The 11,110-nt window shown below is 40.4% G+C and overlaps 1 protein-coding gene across 1 annotated transcript; it reads left to right on the top strand.

Moving 5' to 3' along the window:
- Positions 1 to 5,936: 5,936 nt before the first annotated feature.
- On the top strand, positions 5,937 to 11,091 carry ddx19a (DEAD-box helicase 19a; the record flags this gene model as incomplete). Its single annotated transcript, XM_080853443.1, has 12 exons — positions 5,937 to 5,993; positions 6,677 to 6,719; positions 6,808 to 6,858; positions 6,975 to 7,110; positions 7,220 to 7,312; positions 7,553 to 7,679; positions 7,790 to 7,904; positions 8,042 to 8,219; positions 9,863 to 10,100; positions 10,294 to 10,456; positions 10,738 to 10,929; positions 11,030 to 11,091. 12 exons carry the CDS (start codon positions 5,937 to 5,939, stop codon positions 11,089 to 11,091), a joined length of 1,455 nt encoding a protein of 484 aa, XP_080709569.1.
- Positions 11,092 to 11,110: the final 19 nt, after the last annotated feature.

Here is an 11,110-nt window from a genome sequence, read left to right as displayed (position 1 = left end):
TGTTCGTATAACTCCCTGTGGACAAGAAGAGGTATTAGTATCTGAGTGGGAAGTGGCTGATGTTATCACTACTCTACAGCAAGGCATTAATGCAAACTTGCTAGAGCTCAATGGGTCAGGGACAGGACGACAACTGCCTCCTCTTTATTGATGTTGGGCTTTGGTAGATTGCCATGCTGCCAAATGAAAAGGGACAGGTCAGGCAAGCTCGCCCTGCTGTCAATGTCTACACTGCCATCATGTGTCCTAAGCAAAATATGCCATGCAGAAAAGGCAGAGAGGAACCACATTACAGACACACACATACACACAGACACACACACACTGTCAACACACAAAACTCAATAAACACAAACACAAATGTACACATGCATTCAAACACACACATAATGAAGAAAGGTAGAACAAATATCAGAATATAAACTAAAAGCACAACTTATTTTTTTTTCCATGGGCTATAAAATAAAAACAAAAAATGGCCTCTCCACCTAAATGGCACACTGTCTGTCAAATTGGAGGAATCAGAAAGTGAATCAGTACTTCTGATCATCACCTTATCTCTTTCTGTTCATTTCTCAAAACATATTTTCTCCTGGAGAAACCTGAGGGTTTTTGACCATAATCAGTAAATCGTAAACAATTCAATTATATCTTCCCCACAACTCTCACCTTCACCAGGAACACCTCACACTCAATGAGACAAAAAAAAAAAAACGATTTTCTCATAGCGAGTGACATTTTAACGGTAACCAGCAGCTTCACAGTGTGACAGACAGTGTTTTTCCAATTTGGCTGGGGCACAGATCGTGATAATGAGTGATTCAAGTGACAGACTCAGGGAGCCCCTCGCAACAACCTTCCCCCCCCCACACACACACAAACACACACACACACACACTCACTCACACACACAACCCCCCCTCACGAGCCACTGGTGTGAATCATCTGCAGCATCTGCAGACAGCTTTAATGAGAATGCCAGAAAAAAATCCACTATGAGCGTTGCTCCTGGCACCATTCATACAGCGCACATCAGTTGAAGTCGAGAGAGAGAGAGACAACCACCTGTTGGTGCAGAATAGTCTGGACTCCTGCAGACAACCAAATCTGCTTTCTACCAGATGCGATTGCAATTGCTATGGTGTTTTTTTGGGTAACTACTGTTTTGACTGAAAACAAGAAAAACTGTTAACAGCTAAAATTCTGATTTTAAACTGTTAAATCCTACAGTATCAGAGATATGCACTTAATGGTATCTCGATTATGACATACTATACACCCACATCAATAATTAAAACCAATTCAATCACTGAAAGCCATATTCACGATTAACATAACAGCATTGTTTAGAAATGTGAAAATACCCGTTCTTACCTTTCATTTGTAGCAATTACACTCACATCTATTGCTTCATGTGGAAATATAGGGCTGCTCCTTTAACTCTTTTACTCCAGACAATTCTTAATGTTGCCCAGTGACGTCCGTGTGAATGGCGTAGAGGAAATGTCAGCTGTCAGAAACTAAATTAAATGGCTCTTGCTCTCAAGGGAGCAAAACAAAAGAGAGCGAGGGGGAGACAGAGCGAGAGACAGAGGCAGACAGAGGCAGAGAGAAGTAGTGGCTGCTGTGGTGGCGGCAGCTGCACTAACTCAGGCAGCACAGCAACATGTGGTTATAAAAAGTAGCTCTCACTCTCAGCTGGCTCTGGAGTTGAAGGGCTTTGCTGACAGGGGGAGAGCTGGTCCTGTGTGGCAGATTAGTATCCCCTCCCTTATCCTCCCCTCCCTCTCTCCCTCCCCCCCCCCCCCTCTGTACACCCAGCATCAGCACCACCCACTCTCTCCTCCCTACAATCAATGACGAGACCCCATTCATGTCTCTTTTTTTGATAGCCAAGGGATCAGACCAAATTAAATTCAACTGCGTGTGTGGAACAGGAGAGAGTTTGCAGGGGGAGGTGTTGATTGAAGGAGACAACATACAGCATGTCTTGGCTTAAGCGTCTGAACATACACCCACCTGTGTTCGCCCCTGTCCAGTTCCTATTCTCCTCAACGTTGTCACATCAATTTTCAGTCTCTGGTCGATTGTAAAAACCCTTGATGCCACTGTTTTGTTTGGCTGTATCTACATTTTATGGCCAGTCTTAGCCTCATCCATCTGTTCGAACAGGAGGTAACCATGACAATCAATATGGAGCTTTCTCTGCTTCTAAGGAGACATCAGGTTGTTGTGGAAGGGGGGTAGGGGGTGCCTTGGCTGAAATGTAAGCTTCCGCTTTGAAATTAAATTTCCATTTGCATCTCTCTCTCTCTCTCTCTACCTCTCTCTCTCTCTCTCTCTCTCTACCTCTCTCTCTCTCTCTCTCTCTCTCTCTCTCAGCTCCACTTGGTTACCCTGCAGGTCTGTCATTCTCTTTAGATTATCCGCTGCAGCTTCTTTTTCTTCTCTGGGGCAAAACATTATATTTAACATTACATGCTTACATAGAGTGCTCTAAAAACAATCAAAGCACAGGGAGATGTAACTGTCAAAACATAATTTGAAATTATTGAAATAAGTCCTTCTAGTGAAATGTTATAGGGCAAACTTGAGACATTTTAAGAGAGTTTCCCATTCGGCAATAATTTTCTTTGTGGCTCAGACTATGAAAATTAAATATCTTGCTACAAATAATCAGCTTACTGTCATAAACAACTCCAACTAGAATGACGCGTAAATATTGTTGTGCGTTGTGCTGCTACCATGGTGACATGCTGCTTGATGATGCCCTACCAATTACTTTGTAATTATGTGTATCACATACCACTCTGTGATGATTACCTTGTCAGTATGAATATCACATAGCACTCCACTATCAGATATTTGTCTTAGAATCACTGTTTGCTGCATCACACAATCATAAGCATTAATCTGTCATTAGTGTCTTTGGCATTCCTGTTTATTATAACTTGCATTAGTCCTAGGTTTTGGTTGTTGCCTCAGTACTTTCGTTCTATTTTCAGATTGATTTCATACACCTCGCTTATTTTTCTATGGTGTATACTGTAATGCAATACTCCACCAACTTTACACGCTTGTTGTTGTCATGGAAGCACTTAGAATGAGCTACCTTAAGACTATTAACTCTCACTTTACAAAATTGATATAGGATACAGCCAAAATAGTCACCACCTCCCCCTGCACTGTCACAATCATCTCAGCTGAGCATAAAATACACAAATTCACCCTAAGCTTTAGAGAGCCCTGCAATTGAAATAACCATATGATGGTTCAAAGGGCTGCTTGTCAATTGGTTCGAAAACACACATGGGGTTCATTAGTTTGAATGTGATCAAGTCTATGGGTTGAACACTAATGAGATATCAATTAACATTTTGGCACATCTATTCATTTCCCCAAAAATACTCTCAGACAATATACGTTTTTTTCTGCAAACATAGATCAAATCCTTGAAGAGACATTAGATGAATCACGTTTGTTTACTTAAGAGCAGGGGTGTAGTGGAGGGTAAACGAAATTACGCACCTTTTTTTTTCGATGCAATACATTGCTAGCTGGACATGGCCTTGTCCTTTTCCACACTAAATGCACTTTGTGTACAGAGAAAGAGGCAGACAATGAATAGGGACAGAATCACCGAGTTGAAATGTATTTGGTCAGTGAAGGCACCAAGAAGAAGGTTCGTGGAAGACACAAGGTGCTAGTCTACATGACAAAACTGGGGACTCCATTATCTGTAAAATAAAATAAAAGTGTGTTAAATATGCAATATAGTTCCAATTACAAATTGTACAGAGCAAAGGGAACTGGGAAAAGTTACAGACTTAACATTGTTTAAGTCACATTTTGTTGCAAGAGTGGAATGAACACAGGGCATTCTTCTTGTTGGAAACAAGGAAGCGATGGGACAGAGCGTGCAAGTGCATGTGGCAGAAGGGGAGGGGAGACCATTAGAAACATTTATTCATAATTAATTCATACATGTATTAGGATAAGCATGCTAGCATACTTGTGGTAAATGTACACCATATATACAAAGATAACATGGTATATACATCATAGATACAACATTGATAGTGGATAAGGAGGGGAAAGATCATTCAAATATTGTGCTGCTTAGTAGGTATACAGTGTGCTCTTAGGTTACTCTTACAAGGGCAAGTAGGGTAAAGGAACAGAAAACTATGTTGATGGTGGCAATTATATACATTGCAGGTGAGGCTAGGACAGAGTATTGGGTAGAATAAGTGCACGACATTGTGGTGGGGGTGGGTGGGTGTAGGTCGAGGGTGTTTTGCAAGTAGGTCAGCTGGAGCGACTAAGGCAGCATCTCACAGCGAAGATAGTCTAGGAGGAGAAGAAAGAAAAAGACAAAGTGAGTGGGTAGACTTCAGCTGCCAATATACGTAGTTGTACTTAATGGAGATGGTGATTAGGAACAATGTTATCCCAGCCATCGGCATTTTCAAGCACAGATCACGCTATAAGAGAAAGAAAATGTTGTTAGTAAACATCAATTTGATAAACAGATTAAGGGATACATTTGAGTAAAAAAAATACAGTCAGCAATATAGCCACTTTATCATTATCAGTATTGACATAATATGATATAGAAGGAAAGGGATAGGGAGAGGCTGCCCAGCAAGTTGTATGGGAATTTTGCTCATGTTTAGTTTTGATGAGTTATGTTTAGTTATGGTTGGCTGATGTGGCACATCTGAATTTTAGTTAGGATAGCAAGGGTGGAAGGATACACAACAGTGCAGAACTGGCTGGCGACAGCCGCAAGACAAGCCACATGGATACATGACATAGAACATCAGTCTGTTTCATCTGGTAGCTGAGCACAGCCCCTCTTGAATTAAATACAAAGGCCTGTAAATGCGAGCATGCAATTAATCCATTGGAATGTATAATGCCATGGAAGTAGCATGATATATCAATGAGGTTATTGTACATAAGCAGGGGGTTAGATATTGGCTTGATAACTAACCTTCTTAATTAACACACAGAAAAATTATCATATGGTTAGTACAATACTTGCAGAACATCATCTGCAGCAGGATTATATTTTCAGACACATCAGATTGACTTGGGTTGGATAAAGACACTAAAACCCAAGGAAAATCACACTAGGGCATTATCGTAACACATAGACAATTAGCAAACAGAAATACACTCTAACATTAACACAGGAGGGAAAGCCACAAGACATTCCATATCACTACACCTGGAATTATATCACTCGTTCTTCCATTCGAACCCGGCATGGACTGTCACACACACTGACCATTAACACTACCGCTGCATGCTAAAATATGTTTCATAACACGTTCGTTTCCAATTCAGCCTGATACTGCCACGTTTCACTGCTTTCCCATGGCGAATGCATATCCACAGGTGTTTCCAAAGAAGAAGAAATGACCTGAGGTGATGACATCTTTATGGTAGGACAGTCTGCATTGCCGTCAGTTTTATCTTACCTCTACCATTTAGATTCATCTCTGAGGGAAACTGCTCAAAGTGTAACCCCACAAATATTAAATTAGTGGTCGAGATACATGAATGTTCATTGAGAGGGAAAAGAGTAACACATAGAAGAGAGACCCAGTCAATGCATAACATTTATGTCGGAAATAGGTTAGCATCTGACATAGAAACACAAGTTTGTGTGGTAACTCGTCATTTTGTCATGTTGTACGCAGGTGGAACAATTATTCGTGTCCATTGGTCCATCCGACCTGTATTCAAACACGCCTCTGTCTAACTGGGAATCCTGTGCTGTTAGCCCCTTTTGGTCGGTCATGGTAGTGAGCATAGACATATATAGTGAGAGGCTAGTGTAGAGAAACACGCCCAGGAACAGTGCTGGAGGATTGCAGAATACAGCAAACAGTTTGTAAATTAGTTTAGGTGCAGAGTAGTTAGGTACAATGGCGACTGATTCATGGGCCTTGTCAGTTGATGAACAAGAGGCTGCCGTTGAAACTGTAAGTTTTTAGCTAGATAGCATAGCTTAATATTACGTTTTATTAGCATGTCTAGCTGAATGCCTAGCTCACCTAGGGACTACTAGTACGTTAACTGTCAACCAAGGGATATAGAACTTCAGACTGTCATGGTCGAGTTGCATGACAGTGAAATATCGTGGGCATCTCATTTAGCTAGCTATCATAGCTAGCTTGTGAGTTACTTTATACTATTCTTGTTTAAGGCGGGTTAACCGGCGTGTCCAGTGTATCCAGCTACGTTTTGAAAAAGTTGTTAGCCGGTCGCATGTAGTGGCATGCTGTTGACACAGTGCTTGCTCATTTGCAAAAGTCTTTGACTTGCATGCGTGTTCTCATCAAATTAACCTTGGCTTGCAAAATTAAACAGCCCTAAGGGATCTATTTGTCGACTAAAGTTATGGCATCAACCCGGTGCGGGGATAAAGTATGATGACTTTTTAGCATCAACTCTGAACGACATGACCGTTTATGCTGACGAAGCTAGATTTATTTGTCACGTTGTGTTTGTCATCTAGCTAATAGTCGTAGTTCTCGTCGGTTTATATAAAAACTGCCTTCCTCGAAGCTGTATAAGGCTGTTTTAATCACTTTCTTTATGTGTTTAGAAAAAGTTGTTGAGGCGAAATAACTAAAGTGAAGGGGTGTCTTGTTTTTAAACATAGATTGGATCCTTGCAGATTAAAGAGAAACGACAGTCCGTAAATGGTAAGGCAAATTTTAGGTTTAGAAACCTTTTAGAAAATTCAGTTATTTTCTCCCCCATTGCAATACTTACATGACATCACTGTTTTAGGAACAGCGAAACCAGGGGAAGATGGTGACAAAGCTGATGAAGAGGATAAAGGTGATTTGGAAGTATTACGATTTTCAAACTGTGCCAGTTGTTATCATTCTGCTGTTGGATGCAAGTAGTATAGTGTTTTCGAAAAATAATGTGTACTTTGTAATATTTTCCTTCAGAGGACAGGGCAGCTCAGTCATTACTGAATAAACTAATTCGGAGCAATCTTGTGAATACCACCAACCAAGTTGAAGTTCTTCAACGAGATCCCAACTCTCCTTTGTACTCCGTAAAATCATTTGAAGAGCTGCGTCTGTGAGTACCTGAATAGATTGTCAATTACCCCTGTAAGAAAGATTTGACATAAATCAAATCCATATAAACAGGAGGAACCTCCATAATATGTTCTTGTCCTTCATTGCAGAAAGCCTCAGTTGCTTCAGGGGGTTTATGCTATGGGCTTCAACAGACCTTCCAAAATTCAAGAGAATGCTTTGCCAATGATGCTTGCTGAACCGTGAGTTCACACAGAAATTATAAAATCTTTTATGTGAAAGGATGAGTAACCATATCAAAAGATGTGAAGAACGTAGATGTGGGAAGCACATAAATATACATTTTGTCATGATGACGTATTGTATGTAAACACACAAATCTTGTTTTGAAAATGAGCTTGAGCTGCGTTACTGAATGCTGTGTACATCATAATACTCTGTTACATACCGACACGATAGCTGCTTCATTGCTCTCCCTTTAGTGTGTATATTCCCTCTGGTTCCAGACCTCAAAACCTGATTGCCCAATCCCAGTCTGGTACAGGTAAAACAGCAGCCTTTGTACTAGCCATGCTAAGCCATGTTGACCCGGCTAAGAAGTGGACTCAGGTCAGTGGGCTATTACCATTCATTTGGAGCCATGGATGCATTCTTTTAAGTTCTGATATAGTTCTGATATAGATAACTATTTAAACCTTTTTATGTTTCTCTACTTTCAGTGTCTCTGTATCTCACCAACGTATGAACTAGCCTTGCAGACTGGCAAAGTCATTGAACAAATGGGACAGTTCTATCCTGAAGTGAAACTTGCTTATGCTATCCGAGGCAATAGAGGTGAGTCTGTGTGAAAGCAAGTCACTTCTTTGTAATTCGTTTTATTTGGCAAGTTGTAAATTAATGTGTGACCATTAAGGGTCTGCTTTTGCACCGATGATGTTCTTTTACACTGTACTGCGAAACTCGTTCCACAGTAGAAAGAGGGCAGAAGCTCGAGGATCAGATAGTCATTGGTACCCCTGGTACTGTGCTGGACTGGTGCCTAAAACTCAAGTTTATCGACCCAAAGAAGATCAAAGTATTTGTCCTGGATGAAGCAGATGTCATGATTGCAACACAAGGCCACCAAGACCAGAGCATCCGCATCCAGAGGTAAACTATGTTCACTGTCTGTAAAGGGTAATTTTTTTTATTATTATTATAACCCGGCAAAAAATACTCTTTTCTGATAGGCTGGCAAGTCTCCTGATATTTTTGTATAACAGGACACCTATGAAGTTAATCCGATAAAAAGGTTTAATCACCTTTTTATATCAATGCTATGGACACTTGGTGAATTGTGAATGTTATGCCCATAGTAAATAACGGTTACAGAATGAACAAAAGAAACAATGTTTTCTCTCAATTTGCCAAGTGGTGCAAACACAATTAATTATGTGGTTAAATATCAAGTTATCTGGAGAACTAGAAAGCCAGCAGGCATAGAATCAGAAACCGCAAGCTTAAGGATTCAGGCTTACCAACAATGGAATTAATTGCAACAAAGCAAACTATCCAACATTATCCTTGTCCATGACTAAAGAAAGTAGTATTACAAACTAAACAGGTTGACTTCTTTTTAAACTGAACTGAATGTTTCCATTGTGAGGTAAACACGAATGTCTAAACACATGTGGTAACCATGGTATAAGCGGGATAACTGTCTTAAACAAAACCCTTTATACGGAGGAAACGCCGCTTGGCTTCTTGGAGTTCTTTGCCTTGCCTCGTCCAATATTTTTGGGGACAAAAGGGTCACCTCGTCAGAAGTTATCCCTTAGTTAACATGAGGATTTTGTTCAGTGCCCTGGTTGTAAATGCAAAGTTGGGCACAGATGCATAAATCAGAAATGGAAATGAACAACAGGATAAATGATAAATGAATGACTAGGTGGTTTGAAAAAGTGCTCATTGGGAAGGTCCTCATTATTAGGGTTTGGCCACCATGAGGGGGGTGGCTGTGATGAATGCTTTTGCGGGAATACAAAGAACCAAGATGTAGGCGATTTATAGCTTTTGAACTTTATTGTAAGGTGCAATATGCCAATCTGATGGATCTGATCATCCCACATTACACACCATTATGACATACTAGGGTATGGACTTTGCTAATAAAGATTGATACAAATGATATTGACAGTGGTTGGATTAGCTAGTATCTCATGTCACAAACACTGGAGAACACCAGTAGAGAGGTGAGGCAATACATCCATTACCTCAACAGCAGTTTTTAGGTAAGTGTTGCACACTCTCTGTATTTGCTGTTGATGAGCTATGAGCTGGCAGAGCAGGGAGAGGGAGAAAGGGTTTGAAATATCTTGCAGGTCTTAAATATTGTCTCTTTAGAGTCGCCCTAGCAATTTGAAGACCTTAAAATGTTTCACACCGATAAAAATAGCTTAAAATTGCTTGTTATTTTAAAGAAAGTAAATAAAGAAACCATCAGGAAGGCTTATTTTTGTAAATATTGAAATGTGTTTAAATGCAATAAAGAGGTTCTTTGAACCTAACTGCAACCCACATAAGTGCTCTACTATTTCAGCCAAGTTGGGCTCTTAGCTATGAGTAAATGTTGCTGCAAGCCTCTACTAGTTCAAAGATGTGAGTGGTTGAAATTATGAGACTTAGACAAATTACTTGAAGGGAATTAATACTAAACAGTTGTATTATTGAAGAAATGGTCATATTACAGCTTTGGAAATATCTGTGTAGTTCAGAGGCAGTGACATGATTCATTTTTCTCTTCCAACCACTAGAATGCTCCCAAAGGATTGCCAGATGCTGCTGTTCTCTGCCACCTTTGAGGAATCTGTCTGGAAGTTTGCAGAAAGGATCGTCCCAGATCCCAACATCATAAAGCTCAAGCGTGAGGAGGAGACCTTAGACACTATTAAGCAGTACTATGTGGTGTGCAACAATAAGGAGGAGAAGTTCTCTGCCCTCTGCAACATCTACGGGGCCATCACCATCGCACAGGCCATGATCTTTTGCGCCGTATGTATTATGAGATTCTTCTTCTTCTTCTTCTTCTATGGAGTTTTACGGCAGCTGATGAGATTATTCTTTCCCTGTTTGCCTTACAAATAAGTATTGTAACAGTCTACACCTTGACATATTGTCAAGTCTTTTGTTGACATAGAGCCATTTTAATGTGAACTTGTGGCTTGTTCTATGTTTTATATCCTAGACCCGTAGGACGGCGAGCTGGCTGTCAGGGGAGCTGACAAAAGAGGGCCACCAGGTGGCGCTCCTAAGCGGAGAGATGACTGTGGAACAGAGGGCTGCAGTCATCGAGCGTTTTAGACAAGGAAAGGAGAAAGTCCTTGTCACAACCAATGTGTGTGCTAGAGGTGGGTTTTTCGAGGCAGCAGAATAAACATGAATACTTTCTGGTCTTTTTTTCACATCAGAAGATTTATTCTTAGAATCACAAGTTGAAAAGGCAGACACAAGTTATTAAATCCTATACCGTTGGTCTATTATTTTGAGATAGGTGTTACTTTTAAAGTAGGATTTCCAACATGTAGACAAAGGTATGTTGTAATTGTCCAAAATGTAAATATTTGGTTTGTATTGTGTGTATGGTGACGGTAGTGTGGCGGTGTATCTCACAACATTCTTTTATGGACAGGTATTGATGTGGAACAGGTGTCTGTAGTGATCAACTTTGACCTTCCTGTGGACAAAGATTACAATCCAGACAATGAGACATATTTGCACAGAATTGGACGCACAGGACGATTTGGCAAGAGGGGCCTTGCAATCAACATGGTTGACAGCGATCACAGCATGAGCATTCTCAAAACAATCCAAGATCACTTCAGTGCGTATTGAATTCTATGTCTAACCCTGTGCTTATGCATTTACATTTTTGTAAAGGAAATATTTATGTAGACTACCTCTAACCTGTCTTTCTACAACAGATAAGAAGATTGAAAAACTGAACACAGATGATCTTGATGAAATTGAGAAAATCGCCAACTAAGGACAGCAACTGAGGTGCA

This window comes from Sprattus sprattus (assembly GCF_963457725.1).
Source record: "Sprattus sprattus genome assembly, chromosome: 16".
NCBI lineage: Eukaryota > Metazoa > Chordata > Actinopteri > Clupeiformes > Clupeidae > Sprattus > Sprattus sprattus.
Note: the sequence above shows the minus strand (reverse complement) of the source record. Positions and strands in the feature narration are given on the sequence as shown.